At 52.8% G+C, this 22029-nt stretch overlaps 1 protein-coding gene across 8 annotated transcripts; it reads left to right on the top strand.

Annotated features, from left to right (window-relative positions):
* Positions 1 to 8592: 8592 nt before the first annotated feature.
* NFE2L1 (NFE2 like bZIP transcription factor 1) lies at positions 8593 to 21549 on the top strand. Of its 8 annotated transcripts, XM_072780259.1 has the most exons (7): positions 9421 to 9576; positions 10679 to 10891; positions 11180 to 11691; positions 16478 to 16693; positions 17108 to 17197; positions 17422 to 17580; positions 18363 to 21549. In XM_072780259.1, the coding sequence occupies exons 3-7, from the start codon at positions 11182 to 11184 to the stop codon at positions 19731 to 19733; spliced, it is 2346 nt and encodes a 781-aa protein (XP_072636360.1). In that variant the 5' UTR covers positions 9421 to 9576; positions 10679 to 10891; positions 11180 to 11181; the 3' UTR covers positions 19734 to 21549. The 8 variants fall into 8 exon arrangements, with proteins under 8 accessions (XP_072636359.1, XP_072636363.1, XP_072636358.1 ...); XM_072780258.1 differs by lacking the exon at positions 9421 to 9576 and adding an exon at positions 8593 to 8812 and having other exon boundaries at positions 10679 to 11691; XM_072780257.1 differs by lacking the exon at positions 9421 to 9576 and adding an exon at positions 9008 to 9155 and having other exon boundaries at positions 10679 to 11691.
* The last annotated feature ends 480 nt before the right edge of the window (positions 21550 to 22029 follow it).

The raw sequence follows: 22029 nt of genomic DNA, 5'->3' as shown, positions 1-22029 counted from the left end.
CGCCCCAAAGCCCAGCTCTCCTTCCCCCGCTTCTCCTCCTCTGCGCTCCCCCCGGTTTCGCCCAGTCCAGAACTCTCCGAATGTTCGGGCGTCCCGGGACCAGCCCTGCTTTCCCCTGCCGCCGACCCCCTGGCCCGTAGGGTAGGCTGGCTGCGGTGTCCGCAGGCTGCCCCGGGCCAGCAGAAAACACCCGCAAAGCCCAGGTTTGTCTCTGAACTCCTGGTAGATTCCTGGGTGACAAAATATCTCAGGTCATCCCCCCCCCCCCCCCCCCCCCCGGGCTCAGGACAGGTTCTAGAGTGAAGGCAGGCAAGAACAGTTCTAGGGAGACCCCTCTCTGCAGAAAAGTTTCTCCCACTCCTCAGGAAGGAGAGCCATGGCCCATGGCCCAGACACCTCCCCAGGTTCTCCCAAGGCACAGACAGGAAGGACAATCTGGGGCAGGACAGATGCCTAGCAGCACAGATGCTTCACCAATGGCATCAGGCGTTGCCGTGCTTTAGTTTCTTTGGTCTGAGTACATGGGAGTTCAAACTTTCACTTTGGGATACTTCTTGGGGCCAGTGGGAAATTCACACTCCAAAGGTACAAAGGCAATGGTACTTACCTGTTTGCCCATAACACTACCATGCATGTATTTTACATTTATTTTTATTAAGATTTTATTTATGTATTCATGAGAGAGACAGAAAGAGAGAGAGAGACTTAGGCAGGGAGGGAGAAGCAGGCTCCTCCAGGAGCCCAGATCCCCGGGATCTCGCCCTGAGCCCAAGGGAGTTGCTCAAAGACTGAGCCACCCATGTATCCCTGTATTTTGCATTTAAACACCGTTACATTCATTACCTAATACAACTCACACCTGTGATATAGGTACTATCACGCACATTTTAATGGGTGGGGAGACAGAGTTTGTGTGATCTGATCAGGATGGTACAGCTAATAAAGACTGTGTAGTTGAATGAGGAGGGGAGCCAGGTTTTAGGCTCAACATTGCTTTTTCATTCTCCTCAAGGCCTCTTAACACTGTGTACCACACCCACTCATCCCCACCACTGCCTGGGAGTGGGCTCTTCCTCTGCTGAGGAAGGTCTTCTCACTATTCAGGGTCGACTTCATCACCAAAGGGAACCTAACCCACCAGATCTAACTTGATAGGTCTCTCCTGTCACATTCTGTCTCAGCTCCCTACTGATTTCTTACATTGAACCTTTCTCAATCTTGAAATATCATCTTTACAGAGTTATTTACATACAAATGTGTACGGTCCTTTCCTCCACCAGACTTTGAGTCCTAGGAGAAGAGACATCATGTGTCTGTTTTGTTCCGCCATGGAATTCCCGACACCCTGGACAGGGCCTGGCCTGTGATGAGTACTTAAGGAGCACTTGTGGTTTTTTGTTTTTAAAGATTTATTTATTTATTCATGAGAGACACAAAGAAAGAGAGGCAGAGACATAGGCAGAGGGAGAAGCAGGCTCCCCATAGGGAGCCTGAAACACAACTCGATCCCAGATCCCAGGATCACACTCTGAGCCGAAAGCAGACGCTCAACCGCTGAGCTACCAAGGCATCTCTTAATGAGCATTTGTTAAGTGAATGAGTAAATGAATTTAAGATGAGGAAGATGGCTTATAGTCAGACTACGTATTTTAAATAAATAATAATAACGCACCTGTCAGTGAAACTGTACTTTATGTGCTATACAAATATATATTGAGTGCTGTGTACCAGCTACTTTTCCAGTCACAGGGATACAATAGTAGACAAAATAAGCAAAATCTAGTTTCATGGAGCTTATATTCAAGTGTTTTTGTGTGTGTGCGTACATTTCTGTGCAAATCAGGTAAGCCACACATACAAATAAGAGAGGTATTGCGTGAGTTGGTGATACATGCTATAAAAAGATCAGGAATATGAGGGGTTGGAGAATGCAGGGCAGCTCATTTTCATTAGGGTCATTTGAGAAAGGTCTCAAGAAGGTGACATTTGAACAAAGAGCTGAAAGAGGAAACAGAGTGAGCCACGCAAACATCTGAGGAAAACATCTGCCGAATCTCTTTCTATGATGATTTATTTATTTATTTATTTATTTTTTTTTTTTTCTATGATGATTTAGAAGACACATCTGAATCTTCCTTGCAGGCTATCAGAGTTATAATAGTGAACATGAATCAACACTATTTGGTGCAATAGGGGGAAGATGTAGTGTTTTATTTGTTTGGATTCCAGATCAACAGAAGTTATGTCAATGGTCATGCCGGCTTAGTGTGTAATAGAAGAATAGTGATTTGATTATTTTGATCCCCTAATTTTTGTCAGCTAGTTCATCTTTAGCTCATATTTACAAGGACAGCATCAAAAAGCCTCCAGGGGGGCATTTCCTAGCCTCTGCTTGGCATATGGTACCCACAGTGGGAGAGGGTCAGTTTGCAGAAAGAGGGAGGTGGAAGGCCTAGGTTGATAGGGGACTTAGGGAGCCGATGTGGCTCTGTGGGGAGCAGGGGTGGGGGGAGCTGGTTATAGGAGAGTGAATGAGAAGCCACTGGAGAGGGGCATAGGGGCTGGGATCAGAGAGAAGGCCTTGGAAGGAAGCGTAGGAAGCACAAAATCTTCCTCACTACCACCTCTACCTCCACCTTGGTTGTTGCTATAGTTGTAGTCACCGGGATCTCTTTATCTCTTCATGCTGTGCTGAAAAAATAAATTCAGAGAACTCCAGGTAACTTTTCCAGAAAGAGATTCTCCCCAGGGATGGTTTCTCCTCTAAACTCCCTCAGCAGAGACCTCAGGACTTTCTCTCTCTGGGTCCTAGCCCAGAGTGTCCTTTTAACGGGGTTTTATGTAAAAATACACCTGAGTAGTGTGCAAGTACAACAGATGAGAAGCAGCTGGAGAGGCTCCCTGGCATGAGGAAGCCAAAGCTGTGTTCAAAAAGAACACAGCCTTGAGTTCCCTGGCTCTCTGCTCCCTTCGGGGTGGGTGTGCTTGGTTTGGGGGGGGGGCGGTGTGTGAGGGCCTGTGCACATGTCTAACCAGCTGGAGTCTGTAAAGTAGCTGGACTCTGCATTGGTTCCGAAAACTAAACCCAGGTCCTTACCCTTGGGAGTCTCTGGGAGGCTAGTGATTCACATGGGCTCCCCTCTGGGCCTTGGTAAATCTTGGAGGTGAGACCATTCTGTTTCCTCTGACTCACTCTCCTGCTGCCACATTTCTGTGCTGTCCTAGGATTTGGGCATCTGTTCTTGTGTGACAAGAAGAAACAGCTCCCTTGGGTAACAGACTCTCTTTCTCTGTGTCTCTTTTTCTCTCTCTCTCCTTGCTATAATGTCAAGAGGGGGAGGTGTGTGTGTGGAATTCGAGGTGTGGATGTGTGTGCTTATGGCATCCTCCAGAGAGAAGACGAAAGCTTCTGTGCCGTCTGCAGGATGAGTTTCCAGTTGACTATCCTAAGGACAGCTCTCATTTCAAGGCGTTTGACTTTCTCTAGGATAATAAGGTTGTAGGGTGGGTGGAGAGAGAGTTGGGCAAGAAAGGAGCCTCATGCTCAGCTATTCCCAGGCACAGGTGGCTTTATATACAGAATCTGATTTTTTTTAAGTAGGCTCCATACCCAATGTGGGCTTGAACTCATGATCCTGAGATCAAGCATTGCATGCTCTACCAAATAATTCAGCCAGGTGCCCCACAGGATCTGATTTTTAAACCTTGTGAATCTGCATATTGGTATCTCCACTGAGCTCAGAAGGGCCCAACAAGTAAGTGAGAGAGCCAGATTTTTGAACTCAGCTCTGTGTCCAAAACACCCACTCTTCCCACCTCACAATAGCACCTCCCTGACAATTACCCAACATTGTTGGGACAATGTGGTGAGACGTTACAGAATGGCTGAACTCAGCTTCAGAAATTGTTACCAAGACATGAATGAACAATGAGGTGTTTTCACTGGATAGTTCAAGGAAGAGAGTATTTTAGGACTGAGAGAGACTATATCCTAGAGTCAGGTGGTGATTCTAGTCTATGCTCTTGCCTTACCACTGCTGTTCTTTTTTACCCAAATTGGTTTCTTGCTCCAAGCTAGTGATTCTCTACTTTGCACTTAAGAATCACCTGAGGAGCTTTTACAAAATCCTGATGCCAGGGCTGTTCTGGGAGACTCTGACTTAATTGGTTGGGGGTGGGACCTGGGCATTGATATTTTTTACAAGCCCCCCCCCCCCCCCCGCCCCCGTGATTCTAATGTGCAGCCAGGGTTGAGAAGCTTTTTTTTTTTTTTTTTTTGGAGAAGCTATCTTTAAGACAGCGGACGTTTAGGGATGCCCACGAGGTGCAGGGGTGCCCACAGAAGAGGCTGGCTCGCTGGCTCTGGGAAGAGCTTTACCTTTGGAGGATTTAATGGTAACAAGCTTGCTAATGATGTTTACCATGTAAGAAAGGAAGCCAGATGTCTGGATTAGCTGCAAAACTAATTGATTTCCTTGCAAAACATGCTAACATCTAGTATTGACAGGATGTAATCCTAGAATCTCTCAGAAGGGCTGTAAGGAAATCTCAGACAGTCATCTAATACACTTCCCTGGATTAGATGGAAGTTGGAGAACGAGAAATATTTATATAGATTAGCAACATTTATTTTATTTTTTTAAGATGTTATTTATTCACTTGACACACAGAGATAGCATAAGCAGGGGAAGCAGCAGGCATAAGAAGAGAGAGAAGCAGACTCCCTGCTGATCAGAGCCCCCCCCCCTCCCCAACACAGGGCTCCACCCCAGGATTCCGAGATCATGACCTGAGCGAAACGCAGGGGCTTCACAGTGTGAGCCACCCAGGTACCCCGGTAACAGCTTTTTCCACAGAGGAAGCTGGGTCAAAACAGATTTAACCCAGATGAGTAGGGAATTCAGCGTAGAATTAGCTGGCTCTTCGGTAACCATAGTCCCTGTGCATCAGAATGAACTATCTTCCTGGCTTCCCCCTGCCTTCTCCTTTTCCAAGGTCTCGAGTCACAGGGCAAGGTCTGGTTTTACTGATGGCTCCCAGCCTCTCACTTAGGGAAGTGAGCACATGTATTCACTTTTTCCAGTGGTCTTCTCAGTCTGATTTAATGGATATACCAGGACTGATGACACATCAGCATGGCATCTTTCTTTTGCTTCTTGGGTAATTGTCCTATTAACAGCTCCCCCAGGCAAAAGAGAGAGAGAGAATGCCAGGGGAAGGGAGGAGGGTGCCTTCCTAGGTGAAGGACATACCCTGGATTTGACAGTGTTTATCAGTGGGCTCTGGGAAGGTGGTTGCACCTGCTCAGACTTGATCTGGAACTCTAGACAGAGTGCAAGACGGTGTTTTGATCTCCCTTCCTACCATAGAGTATTAACTATCCTGGATGCCCACACCCCGCCAGGCCTAACTGCCTGCAGCTGATTGGAGACTGTCTCTATATCTAGATTCTCCTCATCCCTTGCAACGGGTGAGCAATTCTCTGTCTTTCCCTCTTCCTTCCCACCCTTGAGTAACTGCTAAGCAGGAACCTTGAACTATCCAGTCATTCTTTAACCCGATTATACAGTTCCTGATCCACCTCTCTCCCACTGTACACTCAAATAATTATACACAGTGAAGCACAGTACTAGAAGTTGGCAGGCAAAAGAAAATGAAGCGGACAGTGTGGGCATGAACAAAAACCTTTTCCACACCTCTCCCCACCTTCTCTAGGGATTAACATGGAGTCCCTCCTACTCTTCGTGCCTGTGCCCTGCCTGCCCTCTGCACCCAGGACCCTAGAAAGGAAAGGATAGGATGGGTAGGAGTGCTAGCTCAACAAATTTGAGTCATTAAATGTGACCAAATGAATTTAGGCTTTCAAAGTGACTTGACAGTGTCACATGTTAGCTCCCCAGGGTGGCCCTCCCACCTACTGCTGTCATTTCATTTGAGTGAATATTTACCCGATTTGACTTCACGTTGGTCAGTTTGGCGTCCACTATAGGACTTTATCTCTTATCCCAGGTACCTGGTACCCTGCTATGCAGCTCAAAAAGAACTTGGAAAATACAAGTGGACCTGTTTAAAACACCAGTTTTGTTGGTACTAAGGTTTTCCACAGATTAAAGGATTGCCCAGTTGTTATTTTAAAACACTGTCAAGGCTTAAAATTGTTCTGTATTTGCTGTGTGAAACAAACAACACGCTTCTATCTTCTCCAAAGTCTTGCATTGTTAAAAAATTTTTTAAAAGATTTTATTTGACAGCTTGTGAGAGAGCACAAGCAAGGTGAGAGGCAGAAGGAAAGGGAGAGCTGAGTGAAGTAAGTCAGTTGGAGAAGGACAAACATTATATGTTCTCATTCATTTGGGGAATATAAATAATAGTGAAAGGGAATATAAGGGAAGAGAGAAGAAATGTGTGGGAAATATCAGAAAGGGAGACAGAAGGTAAAGACTCCTAACTCTGGGAAACAAACTAGGGGTGGTAGAAGGGGAGGAGGGCGGGTTGTGGGAGTGAATGGGTGACAGGCACTGGGGGTTATTCTGTATGTTGGTAAATTGAACACCAATAAAAAACAAATTAAAAAAAAATAAGGAAAGGGAGAAGGAGAGCCCCCCTGGCTGAGCAGACACCCCAATGTGGGGCTACATCCCAGGACCCTGGGATTATGACCCAAGCCAAGGCAGAGGCTTAATGTACTGAGCCACCCAGGCACCTCCAAAGTCTTGTATTTAAGCCCTGTAACTTTAATCCAGCTTAGGTACCTTTCAGTTCTATGGTTTTTTAATATTCCCTTAACTCTCTTGGTGTATATATATATATTATTATTATTATTATTTTATTCATGAGAGACACACAGAAAGAGACAGGCACAGACAGAGGCAGAGGGAGGAGAAGCAGGCTCCATGCAGGGAGCCCGACGTGGGACTTGATTCCGGCAATCCGGATCACACCCTGAGCCAAAGGCAGACACTCAACCGCTGAGCCATCCAGGCGTCCCTCTCCTCTTTTCTTATCCAATAGCAGTATTTACCTTCATGGTCTTACTAATTCAGGGGCTGAATGGTCTCCCATTTCCTTGGTAACATGTCATATCTTTCAAAACCACGTCTTCCACATATTAATTTCTGCCTTTAGCAGATTTTTTTTTTAAGATTTTATTTATTTAAGGAAGAGCAAGTGAGAGAGCACAAGCAGGGGGAGCGGCAGAGGGAGAAGGCTCTCCTCGGAGCAGGGAGCCCCCACTGTGGGGCTCCATTCCAGGACCCTGAGATCATGACCTGAGCCCAAGGCAAACGCTTAACCGACCTAGCCACCCAGGAACCTCTTTTAGCAGGAACTTTTCATCACAGGCCTGCCTGCTGGAGTTCTCCAATCATTCAGTATTTGTCTATTTTGTTCCTGGCACTCTTCTAAGTTTTGAGGACTCAACAGTTAATGCATGGAATTCTAGTCCTCATGGAGTTTTTATTCTAGCATTTACTAGAAGCCAAATTGTAAAACGAAGGAGTAAATAAACAAGTGCTCTGTGAATCAGTCTTTGAAATGCATAACTACCTCAGCAGTTTAAGGAGTCAATGAATGGACCCTGGTGTACCTTTCTGTATGAATTTTTAAAGTGTTTTATAATCTGTGAACTGGGCACTTGGGTGGCTCAGTGGTTGTGCATCCGCCTTTGGGTCAGGTAGGGGTCCTGGGTCCTGCGATGGGAGCCCTGCATCAGGCTCCCCACAGCCAGGAGGGGGGCCGCTGCTTCTCCCTCTGCCTATGTCTCTTCCTGTGTCTCTCATGAATAAATAAAACCTTGGAAAAAAAAAACAAAAAAAACCAAAAAAACTGTGAACCATCCAAATTAAGCCTTCCAACTCTCCAAACACGTGAGGACTGCATGTTGTTATCTGAAGAGTTAGCAGTTGGCCTTGTCCTTAGCTCTACAAGGACCAGTGATTTCGCCCACTAGATTACGAGGATTCCTGAGGATTCCTGGGAGTCGGTGCCTCTTTGCCCCACAGCTGGGAACAAAGTACTGTGAACCGCAACCCAAATTATCCGAGTCGTTACTAAGCTGGAAGGTTCTCAGACCGCCACCCCCAGGGTAAGTGAATCACGATCTCTGGAGAGAGGCCTCAGAATTTGCAGGTTTAACAAGCTCCCCCAAGTGAGGCTGGGTATAAAGCAACGTTCCAAAGTCACAAAGATGTTGGCGAGGCGAGACTGGCCCGCACCCGAGACCCAGGAAAGTTCCTGAAAGGCAAGACTCAGGTCCATGGTGGTAGGGGCGGGGGTGGGACAAGACGCGAAAGGGGAGCTCTACGGGACGTCCCTTTCACGACAAACATCGCCAGTTGTGCCACATCCCTCACGCCGCCAACGGGGTGGCAACCTGCCCGCTGGGCCATCCCCGCCACGAGACCCCTGGCCCGGGGCTTGCGACGCAATCGACCCTGGCTGGCACGCGTCGCGGTGCCTGTGGGCACAGAGCGGAAGCGGCGAGCGTGGTTTCCGCTGCCAGCACCCAATATGGCGGCCCCAGCGTCGCCACCGCGGGAAACACATGCTCTGTGTCCCGCCTCGGCCCCTCAGGTCTCCCTGGACTTTTGCAAGTCACCGTGGGAAACTTCAGGGCGGGGGAGTAGACTCCGCGCTCCCGCAGCGATACCGTCTCTGGCCCCCTGCCCCAGGCCCTTATCCCCCGGCTGAGGAATGCGCTGGAAGCGCTCAGCCTGCACACTTTGCTCCGCCACCAGCCTGTAATACTTCGGGCGGCCGACGCACCGCGGAGGGGCCAGAATGCCGGGCGACAGGGCCTTCGCCCCACTTATTGGTGAGCCCACGCCGCGGGGCGGGCCTGTGCGCCCACTGGGCTGTGGGCCATGTCAGTCTTGGGAAATCGGGAAAGGAAGGAGGAGGCACACTCAGCCATTGGGCCCCTCTGGCTGTCAATCAAAATGACATCCGGCGTCGGCCTCAGTCCCGGCTCGCTGATTGGAGCAACCTGGTCCTAGGAAGGACGCGAAGGCGGGCTTCCGAGGGAGGTGGGAGGAGGGGGCGGGGAGGGAAGCGGAGGCTGGGGAGCTCTAGGCCGGCCGGCGGTGGCGGCGGCAAGGCCGGGACTCGAGCTGAGGGCCTGCTGTGGCGGCAGCGGCGGACGCCGAGCTCTGCAGCGGGTACCAGGCACCTTCCTTTCCCCGACGGGGGGCGGCGCCGCTCCGCGGGGCCGAGGCCTATGGGGTGAAGGGCGGCGGGGTGGAGCCCAGGGGCAGGAGGCAGGAGGCGGGAGGCGGGAACGGGCGGGCGAGCTAGGTTCGCGTCGGCCCGGGCCCTGGGCCTGGCAGGGAGGGGCCGCCGGGCCGTGGAGAAAGGCAGCTCCGGGGTGGGTTGGGCCGGGGAGGGCTGAGGGCGCGAGAAGGCGTGGTGTGAGGCCCAGGCCGGGAGCGGGGTGGGGCCATCGGGACGGAGGGCGGGGTGGGGTTTGGCTGTGAGGGTGGGTCAAGGCCGGCCGAGTAGCACTTGTTCGCTGTTGCCCCAGAAGGCTAGAAGCCGAGGCGCCGACAGCGGGCATGGCGACTTGGTCCCAGCCGGACTCGGGTATCCGGGGCGGGGTGGGACCGGGCTCAGACCTGAGGCCTCTGGCTTTACTCCGTCTTTAAGGGGCCTTGTCCGGTTTCTCGAACTTAATTGTCTCTTGGGAGGTTTTAGTAATAAATTGCGTGAGAACGGGAGGGTCGTGTAAGCAGGGATTCTGGGTCGCAGTTGCGTTTACTTTAACCAAATAAGGTGTCTGTGTGTCCGTCCGTCCGTCCGTGTGTCCCTCTTCCCCTTTAGACGAAGTTGGTAGGTGGGTCACAACAGTGAAGAGGAGAATTATGTCTCCGTTTTATGAGGTTAATGGAAGCTCAAAAGTAGAGATCAGAAACTGAAAGGCAGATTTACTCCCTCCCCACTTGGCTATCCGCGCTGAGAACTTGGCCTTATCCTCCTGCTGTGGCACAGAAGGTCATATGAATGAAAATAAAACCTGCCTATTGCAAATTCTGGGTGGAATAATCCTCCTGCCTCAACCCCGCCCCCCCCCCCAAGGCCCTATCAGCCTCCCTTCCCCCTTTTAATGTGAGAGCTAGGAAAGAGAAATCAGATTTTAAAGTTGGGAAAACAAAAGGCATTATTTTGCGGAGTTAGGTGCCCTGGATGTTGTTCTCATGTCCTTTTACACTCTTCTCCCATTATAGTCCCTCCCTTCCCTTTAGAACTGGAAGGCACAGGGATTGTAGGCAGTTTTCTCTTGGGAGATGGAGGATACAACTTTTCTTTAAGATAGGAAATGGACTTCTCATGCTAAAAATAGAAGCTGGGTAGTGTGGGGATGGGGTGGGGGAGGGTCAGTAAATCAGACAAGTGCAAAATATTTTGGATGCCCCAGGCATTATCTGCTTATCCAAAACAAGCTACCTTTTAGGGTATTACAAATTTGGTATCCAGAGACAGGGATCCTTCCTGAGCAATATTTTCCTTTCCTAGTTGTTCTACCTGTAACATATTTTTAGTTTTTCTTTCCCTGGGAGTAGAGTAATGGAATTATTTTTCAATAAAATATAAAAGTGGCACTTGAATGTGTTTCCTGCCTACTGCCTTAATCTTGGTGTGAAAGTTTTGGAATCTTATCTTGTTGCTCTTGTGATTCCCATTTCAGGTTTCTCTGGAAACCCCCCTGGTAAGTGTGGAGGAGGCGGGACACTCTGACCCAAGACAAAAGGCCTGTAGCTCCAGCCAAAGAAAATAAACCTTAGAGAGAAGGAAAAAAAAAAAAATCCATCAGCTGTTCCTGAGAACAGCCTGCAGTGGAATCTACAGAGAGGACAACTGATGTGAGTGAGGAAGTGACTGTATGTGGACTGTGGAGACAGTAAGTCACGTGGGCCCCGAGGGCCTGGACTGGGTTAGCAACAGTTGTACATGCAGAGGTGAGGTGCCGAGAAGGGAAAAGTGAATGTGGTCTGGAGTGTGGCCTTGGCTTCACGGGGTGTGCTTTCCTCTGAGGCTGTCTGGGAGCTCAGCCCCTGTGTTCTGCCAGGGTGGGCTACAGGGTTTGGCACTGAGGAGGGTAACTTGCTGGCTGGAGCACCAGAGCAGTGGCCTTGATTTGTGTTTGAAGATTTAAAAACCAAAAAGCATAAACATTCTGGTCCTTCAGCAATGCTTTCTCTGAAGAAATACTTAACGGAAGGACTCCTCCAGTTCACCATTCTGCTGAGTTTGATTGGGGTGCGGGTGGACGTGGATACTTACCTGACCTCACAGCTTCCCCCGCTCCGGGAGATCATCCTGGGGCCCAGTTCTGCCTATACTCAGACCCAGTTCCACAACCTGAGGAATACCTTGGATGGCTATGGTATCCACCCCAAGAGCATAGACCTGGACAATTACTTCACGGCCCGGCGGCTCCTCAGTCAGGTGAGGGCGCTGGACAGGTTCCAGGTGCCGACCACTGAGGTAAACGCCTGGCTGGTCCACCGGGATCCAGAGGGGTCTGTCTCTGGCAGCCAGCCCAGCTCAGGCCTCACCCTCGAGAGTTCCAGTGGCCTTCAAGATGTGACAGGCCCAGACAACGGGGTGCGAGAAAGCGAAACGGAGCAGGGATTCAGTGAAGATTTGGAGGATTTGGGAGCTGTAGCCCCTCCAGTCAGTGGAGACCTAACCAAAGAGGTTAGTGACCACACGTCGGGGTGGATGAGAGGGGTTTGGGGTTTCGGGGGTGGGGGGTGGGCCGATCCTAAAGGAGTAAGGTCATAGTACTAACCCTGTGAAGAACTACAGTGTTTTGGGAGGGGAAGGGATCTCAGGCATTGTTCTTTGACAGGAATGAGCTAAATTGTCGGACCAGGACTGGGGGCTGGGAGCATTTCCTTGTGGTGAACCATTGACCCACCTCTAAATGTACTGTCAGGACAGTGGGAGGTTCCTAGAACATGCCAGCGTGTTTACTGCTTGGATTTCAACAGGATTGTTGGAGGCACGGGGTGGGGGAGGGCATCGTGTTGTGATGGGCTTTGATGCGGTGTGTATTTGTTGCTAAGACACAAATACTTGGTGGACTCTTGCCTTGTACCTCCCCCACATCAAAACACACATGCATATCCTGAAGTTCTCCTCCTTTGTGGTCAGGCCTGTTGTTGTAAGGTCCTTGATAAGTCGGCTCTCCTGGGCCTGAGCCAAGGGGTAGATTTACAGAGTGATTATTGGCCAGGAGAGGGCCAAGGCTCCCATTCCTTGCTAAGGCCTGCAGGGAGTAGGGAGGAGAGGGCTGGGAGCTAGAAGAGAAACTGCATTCTGCTGCCTAAGTCGGCTGGCTTTGAGCTGTCAGAGATGTTTAGCTCCTGACACGTGGCTGACACACTGTTCTGGGCAGAAAGTGAGGGACTTGTCTTTAACGATGCGAATGGCTCCTGCTGCTCCCACCTCACCAACATGATAAAACGACCTTGAGCTCCGTGTTTAGCCCAGACTTGCCACTTAGCCTTGGGAGCTTGAGAAAACGCCTGCTACATTCTCCTGGCCATGAAAGGAAGGGAAGGCTGGCTTGCACTGCACTGGGTTTTCAAGAGCTGAGGCCTGGGGATGGGGGTGGATATGTAAAAGTTTTACAGGTGCTACAGATCTTGGTTCTTTTTCTGCCCGCCAGTCAGACCAGGTTTTGTCTCCTGTCCTGCATGTGAGCCTGTTCCTGACCCCCTTTGGATGTCAGTGGCTGTCAAAGCTTGTGGCTTCCCCTGGGCCAGTAGTCTTCAACTTGGGGCGATTTTGCCCGTCCAGGGGATAATAATGGCAATGTCATATTGTCAGAGACAGTTTTGGGTGTCACAGCTGGAAGAGGTACAATTGGCATCTATGGGGAGAAGCCAGGGATGCTGCTAAACTTACTAAAAAGCATAGGATAGCCCCCAAAGGTCAGATTGATCTGGCCCCAGACATCAGTAGTGCCAGCGTTGCTCTATGCTCAGCTGGCTCATACTTGATCTGCTTTGAGAGAGACTAGAATTATTTGAGCATGGGAGCTGTGAGCATTCCTTACCTTGCAGTGCCTCATTTCTCAGATTCTTCCAGTGCCACTGGGAACTGTACCTTTTTTCTGCTTCCTCTGTTCTTTTCTGTCAAATGGGCTTCAGAGTTGGCACAGTGGTCTGAAGAAGTATGCTTCCCAGCCGCCTCTTCCATCCTTCTGCCCTGATGGAGCTCCCCAAGGGGTGGGCGTGTAACTGGGCTTGCTCCTGGGAACTCTGCAGGGGAAGCTTCCTGTTCCCCTTGGGAGCTCTCCTGGGCTGGAATGGGGTGGGCTGGGCTGGGCTGTCTGGCTGTAAGTGGATGGTTTGGGGCAGAATGGGATGAGACTTTGGCCCTGCTTACTTCCATTCCTTGGCTTCAGGAAGGTTGTGCTGTCCCTGACCCCAGGCCTTCTCTGCTCCCTTTGGGGTTGGGGGTGGGTCAGCATTAGGGCCCTAGGCTGGGTGTGGGGGAAGGGAGGATTATTACGTGTCCAGAACAACATTTCCTCAGCAACTCCAGGATAAAAATACCCAGGTCCCGAGCATGTGACAGGCACTGCTGGAGCTGGTATTCTCCCCCGGGGTGGCAGCCTCCCCCCACCCCTGCTGCCAGGCCGGTTCCATGGACAGCCGTGGCCCAGGCCCTTGTCAGGGATAGGATTCCCCTCGAGGTTGGCACTCCGCCCAGAGCAGGGGATGGCTTGTGTACAACTCTTTCCCAGCGAGGAGCAGTCTGTGACCAAGGAGAACATACTGTCCCTGACCTGACCTTAGGCTCAAGGGGTGCAGCAGTGAGGATGGAAGCTGGAACTGTGATCCTGATTCTGTTGGTGGCATTTTTCTTGCTTTGGAGATGTGGGCCAGGGCTCTGGCAGAGAAGCTCTTGAACAGAGCTGTGGCAGAGGGGGAGCGTGGCACACGTGTGTGGCCAGGATGGTGCGGAGCACCCGGCTCTTTCGATGTGAGCCTCAGGCTCGTGTCTCCCTTGTCTTGCCTGGGGCGAGGCCTGGTCAGCGCTGTGACATCTCAGCAGCGTGGAGAGGGCTTTCCTTCCTCCTCTCCTCTGGCCTTTGGTAGGGGGACAGACAGATACCCTCCCCCCCCCCCCCCCCCCCCCCGCTCCCAGCAGGCCTGGGTGCACCGGGTCCTAGCCCAGCCTAGCTTGTGGTCCTTGGGCTTCAGGACGACTGGCCACAGCCCTTCTGAGGAACAGGAAAACTCCTTTCACTTCTAGGGAAGAACTAGATTCCCCGAGAAGCTGCGGGAGTGGTTTCTGCCCAGTCCTGAGTGGGCTGGGGAAGCAGGATGCGACAGGAGGGAGAGTGGCACCCCTTCCCCCCCAGGGCTCTCTCACTGCGCCACCCCGGCTGGCTGACTGGGCTGGGTGGGGCTGCCCGCCCCTGGGTGCGTCTCCTTGAGGAGACGGAGGCGGCCCAGGGATGGGCTGGTTCCTTGCGGCAGCTTCTCCAGCTGCCCTGGTGCAGAGATTGGCTCCCGGCTGCAGCTAGGTAACAGGCGGTGGGAGGGGATTGGCTCCTTCCGCATCTCCAGCGGAGACTTGGGGGAGGAGATTGGCTCTCGTCGCAGCCTAGGTAACGACAGTGGGAGGGGATTGGCTCTTTCCGCAGCCCAGCTGCTGACCTGGGGGAGGGGATTGGCTCTCCGCAGCCTCAGCAGTGACCTGCGGGGTGGGAGGGGGAGGGGATTGGCTCCTTGCTGCAGCCTAGGTAACAAGTTTGGGGGGCGTGGGGAGGGGGAGAGAGGGAGGAGCGGGCGGCTAGGCCCTGGAGGGAGCTTGCTCTCCTCTGCAGCTTGAGCACGGAGCATGGGGTGGGAGTCCCATCTCACTGCAGCCTCTGCGGTGAGCTCAGGGTGGGGGCTGCCGGGTGCCTGAGTGGAACTGGGGTTGTGAGGTGGGAGGGGGCTGCTCGAGGATGGAGAAAGGGGGCTGGGCTGGGCCGCCCAGGCAGCAGCACGGGCGGGGCACCCTCCTCGGGCCCCTTGGAGCTAGCAAGGGGCCACCCTTCCAGCCTGGTGTGCTCCCTGCAAGCCAAGAGCTCCTTGCAGCCCCCTGTCCGGCTTCCCGGCACCAGCTGCCCTGGGGCTCATCTCGCAGACCATGACCCGCCTGGACCGCAGCTCTCACAGTGGTGGGGGCCATGCCAAAGGGAGCCGGCCCCTTAACTCTTTGCTGGCTGGTCACCGGGTGGCCCAGCCCCCCTCTGCTCCTGGGTCCAGGGCTTCTGTTCAGGTTGGTGTATGTGGGGAGAGTAAAGGGAGAGGTACACCTGGGAGGTCTTACGATCTGGGAGGGTTCCGGTGGGAAAGGGATACCTGGGTAGGGCTGGGGAGGTGGGTCTTGTGTAAGGATATTGCTTTCTGGAAAGTGCTTTTTTAACCTCTGAGTGGAAGGCAAGAGTTCAGGGTTTCTTTAGCCACAGGAGATGGCATGTGTAGGAAGCCCAAATGGCTCTTATTTATTGGGGCTCGATGCTGGTGGCACTGGGGATGGCAGTTGGTGCAGGAACTGATCAGGAGCCACCAGGTTACAGTGGGAAGGAGGCATTTTGGTGCCTATGGTGGCAGTTGTGGCTGAGTGGTGATGGGGCCCATGTCCTTGAGTGGGTTGACTGACGGAGCATCCGTGAGTCCTGGGGTGTGGTGAGGAAGGGAGTGAGAGTGCTGGTGTGAAGGGACACCAGGGGCCGGCCTTGGCAGGGGTGGGGTGCCCAGTGAGGATCATCTGACTGCCCGAGGCTCTCCTGGGACAGAGGCAGCTTGCTGGGATCAGCTGAGAGTGGGAGTTCTGGAAGGGATGGATCTTGAGGTGAGCCTGGGCTTTAAGAGTTGTGGGTGTCCGGCCTTACTCCTGCCTCAGCCAGGGAAGGGGGAATGGCTGTAGGAAGGGCTGGAGGCAGCCCATCGTTGTCATTGGTTGCAGCAGGTGGTTGCAAATGCAGGGATTTTCCTCTCTGGCCCACCCCACCTCTTTATGCAAATGAAATGGCACCATAGTCTGATGCAAGCCTGGCCACCTCAGAGCAATTCTGCATGACAGTTCGCCCTTGCGTGGCCTGGCCAGCATCGTACAAGCCCAAGTGTGAAGGGATTCCCATTTCCAGAATGAGAAGTATCTCCTGCTTCCCCCTTCTTTCTTGTGGAGCGGTGAGGGTGGCCCTGCCTTTTGGCCTGGCTGTACCTCTGGTGCTAAGCCCACAGGCTTGTGTGGGGTTGGTCATGCTGGTAATTTTTGCTAGCTCTTGGGGTTTTTTGGTTGTTTTTTTGTTTTGTTTTTGGAGGCTGGTATCTGGAAATGGATGAATGAAGCCTTGTTGGTACGAAGGGGATGGGGCTGGGAGAGCTGCCCCCCAACTCCCAGGACTAATCAGAGTGATGCTAGGAAAGACCCCTGGATCCGAGAGCTAAAGTCACCATGATTTGTCTTTCAGGACATAGATCTGATTGACATCCTTTGGCGACAGGATATTGACCTGGGGGCTGGGCGTGAGATTTTTGACTATAGTCATCGCCAGAAGGAGCAGGATGTGGATAAGGACCTGCGAGATGGAGCGGAGCAGGAGGACACCTGGTCAGGCGAGGGTGCAGAAGCTCTGGCGCGAAACCTGCTAGTGGATGGAGAAACTGGGGAGAGCTTCCCTGCACAGGTACGCCCATCTCTGCCCACTTCTAGAGACTTCTTAAAGATGGCAGGTTCTGTCTGTGGAATGAACCCGAATGTATCTTTTGGGTTGGGGTCTCCAAGTCACTTGCGCTGAGGAAGGGGGAGTGGATGAGCAGCAGAGAAGCAGAGGAACCAGGCCTTGGTCACCAACAGCACAGAGGAGGCAAAGCACCCAGCAGCTTCCTGTTTCTATCAGGACTCTTCCCCTCTCCCTCTGTTCTTTCCTGGAGTCGGAGACTCAGGGCCAGCCATCAGCCCGGGAACAGAGGGAGAGTGGAGGCTTGTAGCCACTGCGGCCCTCCTTCAGCTCCCCGCCCTGGAAAGGCTGGGGATAAGGCTTTGGCCCGCAGGCGGCCAGGGCCCGGGGCAGTCAGACTTACAGTTGCTGTTGCCACAGGTGCCTGGTGGGGAGGACCAGACGGCCCTGTCCCTGGAAGAGTGCCTTAGGCTGCTGGAGGCCACCTGCCCCTTTGGGGAGAATGCTGAGGTGAGCAGGGCTCCAGGGAGAGCCCACTGAGCCAGCAGGGCAGCCTGCACGCCGTGTGTCCGTTTGCGGCTGCCTGAGGGGACAGCTCCTGCTGCTGGCCTGGTCCTGGCTGCGGGGGTAAATTCAGAGGAAGGAAGAGACAGAACCGGAGGTGGTAGTCTCTGGGAGGAGTGCATTCGGTGGTCTTGCCTTCTCCTTGCTGAAGCCTCTGTGTTTTGCCCTAGTTTCCAGCAGACATTTCCAGCATAACAGAAGCAGTGCCTAGTGAGAGTGAGCCCCCCGGTCTTCAAAACAACCTCTTGTCTCCTCTCCTGACGGGGACAGAGTCGCCATTTGATTTGGAGCAGCAGTGGCAAGATCTCATGTCCATTATGGAAATGCAGGTAGGATTACAAGAACAGGGCACAGGGTTCTCAGATGAGGGGTGCGGGGTGGGGGGTGGGTTTGGGTGTTCACATTCAGTTGCTGTTTCACCTCTGGGAAAAGAAAGTAACACTTCTCTGTCTAATCCATAGGAAAGTGGGGACACTGAGAGGTAATTGTTTGGGTGTCTCCTTAGGGTAGGGGGTGCAGTCAGGAGTGGGGTTTGGGTTAAAACCCCAGGGTTGAGGCTTTGAAAGCAGGACTGGCCCATAGGGATGCCTTCATCCTTCCTTTTAGGTAGATAATCACTTGACTGAAGGCTTCCAGGTTTTATTAGCATTAAAAAAAAAAACAAACTGGACATTCATGTGGTGCTTTTATAGCCGGTGCCAGCTTTCCTGACCCTCACAGTTATCTAGTCAGCCCTTTGTTATTTTAGAGGGGAGGAAATTGAAACTCAGAGAGGTTAAGTGATGTGTCTGTGGTCACACAGCAAGTGGTGCAGCTAGGTTTTCTCACTCCAGGGCTGGGTGTTTCCTTCTTCCTCCAAGGAAGGGAGGATCAGGAGCCAGTCAGCTGTGCATTGAGGTGGGGTCCACAGGGAGTACTCATCTCTACCAGGCCTAGTTGGGCTAATGGACCAAGAAGGGCCAGGAGTTAACCCTGGGCTCTGGATTCCAGTCTCTTGCCTGTCCGCCCGCACAGCTGTGCCAGTGTCAGGTGCCTGCTGGTGTGAGCCCCCAGCCACGCTGAGGGAGGGAGTCTGCTCAGAGTGAACTGTGACGCTCTTCTCCCCTCCCAGGCCATGGAAGTGAACACTTCAACAAATGAGATCCTGTACAATGCCCCTCCTGGAGACCCCTTGAGCACCAACTATAGCCTTGCCCCCAACACTCCCATCAATCAGAATGTCAGCCTGCATCAGGCGTCCCTGGGGGGCTGCAGCCAGGACTTCTCACTCTTCAGTCCCGAGGCGGAGAGCCTGCCTGTGGCCAGCGGCTCCACGCTGCTCCCGCTGCTCCCCAGCAATTCCACCAGCCTCAACTCCAGCTTTGGCTCCACCAACCTGGCGGGGCTCTTCTTTCCACCCCAGCTCAACGGCACAGCCAATGACACGGCAGGCCCCGAGTTGCCTGACCCTCTGGGGGGCCTGTTAGACGAAGCCATGCTGGACGAGATAAGCCTGATGGACCTGGCCATCGAAGAGGGCTTTAACCCTGTGCAGGCCTCCCAGCTCGAAGAAGAGTTTGACTCTGACTCAGGCCTCTCCTTGGACTCTAGCCATAGCCCTTCCTCCCTGAGCAGCTCTGAAGGCAGCTCTTCTTCCTCTTCCTCCTCGTCCTCTTCCTCCTCCTCGTCTTCCTCGTCCTCCTCTTCCTCTGCTTCTTCCTCAGCTTCTTCCTCCTTTTCTGAGGAAGGTGCTGTTGGCTACAGCTCTGACTCTGAGACCCTGGATCTAGAAGAGGCTGAGGGCGCTGTGGGTTACCAGCCGGAGTATTCCAAGTTCTGCCGCATGAGCTACCAGGATCCGTCTCAGCTCTCCTGCCTGCCCTATTTGGAGCACGTGGGCCACAACCACACGTACAACATGGCGCCCAGTGCCCTCGACTCTGCTGACCTGCCACCACCCAGCGGCCTCAAGAAAGGCAGCAAGGAGAAGCAGGCTGACTTCCTAGACAAGCAGATGAGCCGGGACGAGCATCGAGCCCGAGCCATGAAGATCCCCTTCACCAATGACAAAATCATCAACCTGCCAGTGGAGGAGTTCAATGAGCTGCTGTCCAAATACCAGCTGAGCGAGGCCCAGCTCAGCCTCATCCGTGACATCCGGCGCCGGGGCAAAAACAAGATGGCTGCACAGAACTGCCGCAAGCGCAAGCTGGACACCATCCTGAACCTGGAGCGGGATGTGGAGGACCTGCAGCGTGATAAAGCCCGGCTGCTGCGGGAAAAGGTGGAGTTCCTCCGGTCCTTGCGGCAGATGAAGCAGAAGGTCCAGAGCCTGTACCAGGAGGTGTTTGGGCGGCTGCGGGATGAGAATGGGCGGCCCTACTCGCCCAGTCAGTATGCACTCCAGTATGCTGGGGACGGCAGTGTCCTCCTCATTCCCCGCACCTTGGCCGACCAGCAGGCCCGGAGGCAGGAGAGGAAGCCAAAGGACCGAAGAAAGTGAGCCTGGGGAGGAAAGGGGGGTTGACGCTCACCGGGATGGAAACTGGAGAAGGGCTGGGCCTGGACCTGGACCTACAGAGGGGACTCGAATGCCTTCTTATCCAATAGATCTTCTCAGATGGGATAAACTGCGGGTCAGTGGACAGGAAGAGGAGGGCGCAGGCGCTGTCTGGCTCAGCTTCCCCTAGTGGGGGTGGGGCAGGGCGGAAGTGGCCAGACCACTTGGGTGGACAGGGTCCTCACCCCTACTGTTTCCTTTGCGGGAAGGGGTGGTGCTGGCATTGCTGGAGGCCGACCAAGGGGAAGGGGGGGGCTTGTGAGAGGAAAGTCATAGAAAGTCTCATTCCTGGAAGGAAACAAGGAAGGAACAAAGGAAGGGGGATTAAAAAAAAAACCCAAAAAAATCAAAGCGGGAAGAAAATCAAAGGGCAGGTTAAGGTTGGGTCTGGCCAGGATACCAGACAGAAGGTTTGTGGTGGGACTACGCCCTCTGCTCGAGTAAACCCCACTTCATCCCAGGGGAGGGTGGAACACAAGGTGGGATCTGGGAGGAGCTTTCAGTTTCTGCCCTGTAGTGGTTCGAAGGGGAGCTCTTGGATATGTCCTGTAACGTTCTCATTTGGAGGGGAGCCGCTGGGACCCAACACTGGCTTGGGAGGGCTAGGGCCAAAGAGTTAGAGGGAACAGGTCACGAGGCCCCGAGGCCCCCGTGCCGTGTGGCAGCAGCCCCAACACCAAGCATGTCCCTCACTGCCCTGCCACTCCATCTCCCTCTGTGCCCAGTATCCCCCTGAGCTGAGGCACCCACGTTTCCATCAGAGCCTGCATGCCAATGCTGTTCTCTTCCCGCCCGAGTGCCCCTCACCCCTCCCTGCTGCCTGGAGCTCTTCTGCTGCTGGGGTGCTGGTATTGCCTCCCTAGAGCTGAGCCTGTAGCCTCCTGGGGGCTGCTCTGAGGCAGGGGGATGATGTGGAGAAGCCAGGCAGTATTTAGCACAACACTGGGGAGTGACCCATCCCTCAGGCCTCCCCTGCCAACAACCGGGCATGTCACTGGAAGACAAAAAAACCACAACACCCAGCAACAAAAACAAACTAGTCCTTTTAGAATTTCTTGCGCTTTGATTTTTTTAGGGCTTGAGCCCTGTTTCACTTATAGGGTCTAGAATGCTTGTGTTGAGTAAAAAGGAGATACCCCAATATTCAAAGCTGCTAAATGTTCTCTTTGCCATAAAGACTCCGTGTAACTGTGTGAACACTTGGGATTTTTCTCCTCTGTCCCGAGGTCTCTGTCTGCTTTTTTTTGTTTGTTTTTTGTTTCTTTCTAGAAGAATGAGAAGTGCATGTAATGGGGGCTGAGGGCACCTACCCCCCAGGCTCTCGGCCACAGGCTGCTTCTCCACACCCCCAGTTCAGCAAAGGCCCTGGGCAGGACTTCCTGGGGGAGGCAGAGAGGGGAGCGCCAAGGTGGCCAGATGGTTCCAGGACCACAGTGTCTTTATTTTTAACTGTTTGCCACTGCTGCCCCCACCCTTGCCTGGCTCTGGAGTACAGTCACCCCCAGACTAGCAGGAGTGAGTTGTGGGGGGAGAAGTACTGATTCTCCTCCATACTGGGGGGCGGGGGGGCGGCTAACTGAGCAGTAGGAATGGAAGGCATGAGCCTGGGAAGTGCTTTTATAAATTATTTTCCTTGTAGATTTTATTTTTAATTTATCTCTGACCTGCCAGGGAGAGGGGAGAGAGAGAGAGAGAGAGAAAGAGATGCTGTGAGCACATGACAAAATAAAATAAAATAAAATGGATGATTCATTCTCAAGTGTAGTTTTTCCCTACTTTGAACTTAAATTGAGTAAAGAAAGATCCCAGGAGGGGAGGACTGGCCATTGTGTGGCTAAGGCAGAGCTTGCAGGGGAAGGTGGGTGGAGAACTGGGGAGGTTGACAGTGAGGAATTTAGAAAGACTTAAGTACCTTCCAGGCAGGTTGTTGGTACCTTCCAGGCAGGTTGTTGGTACCTCTTCACAGGGTTCCCTAGCTGAATCCTCCCTCTGGAGAATTTTGGCCTTTCTCCTAGGACTAGGCTAGGTGGAGGGGCTGTCACCTGGGCCAGCTCCTTGTAGGTCCACCTGTGAGAAAGTGCATTTTTAAGCTTCAGCATGCTGTCACTTCTGGTGACCCCACTTACCAAAGGGTACAGAGCATCAGAGAGTAATACCAATGACGGACTGAAAACCTGAGAAATCTATGAGCCTGACCCATGCCAAGCACTTGAGTGTAACAGCAGGACCACAAAATTAG

This window comes from Canis lupus, chromosome 16 (genome assembly GCF_048164855.1).
Source record: "Canis lupus baileyi chromosome 16, mCanLup2.hap1, whole genome shotgun sequence".
Classification (NCBI taxonomy): Eukaryota; Metazoa; Chordata; class Mammalia; order Carnivora; family Canidae; genus Canis; species Canis lupus.
Note: the sequence above shows the minus strand (reverse complement) of the source record. Positions and strands in the feature narration are given on the sequence as shown.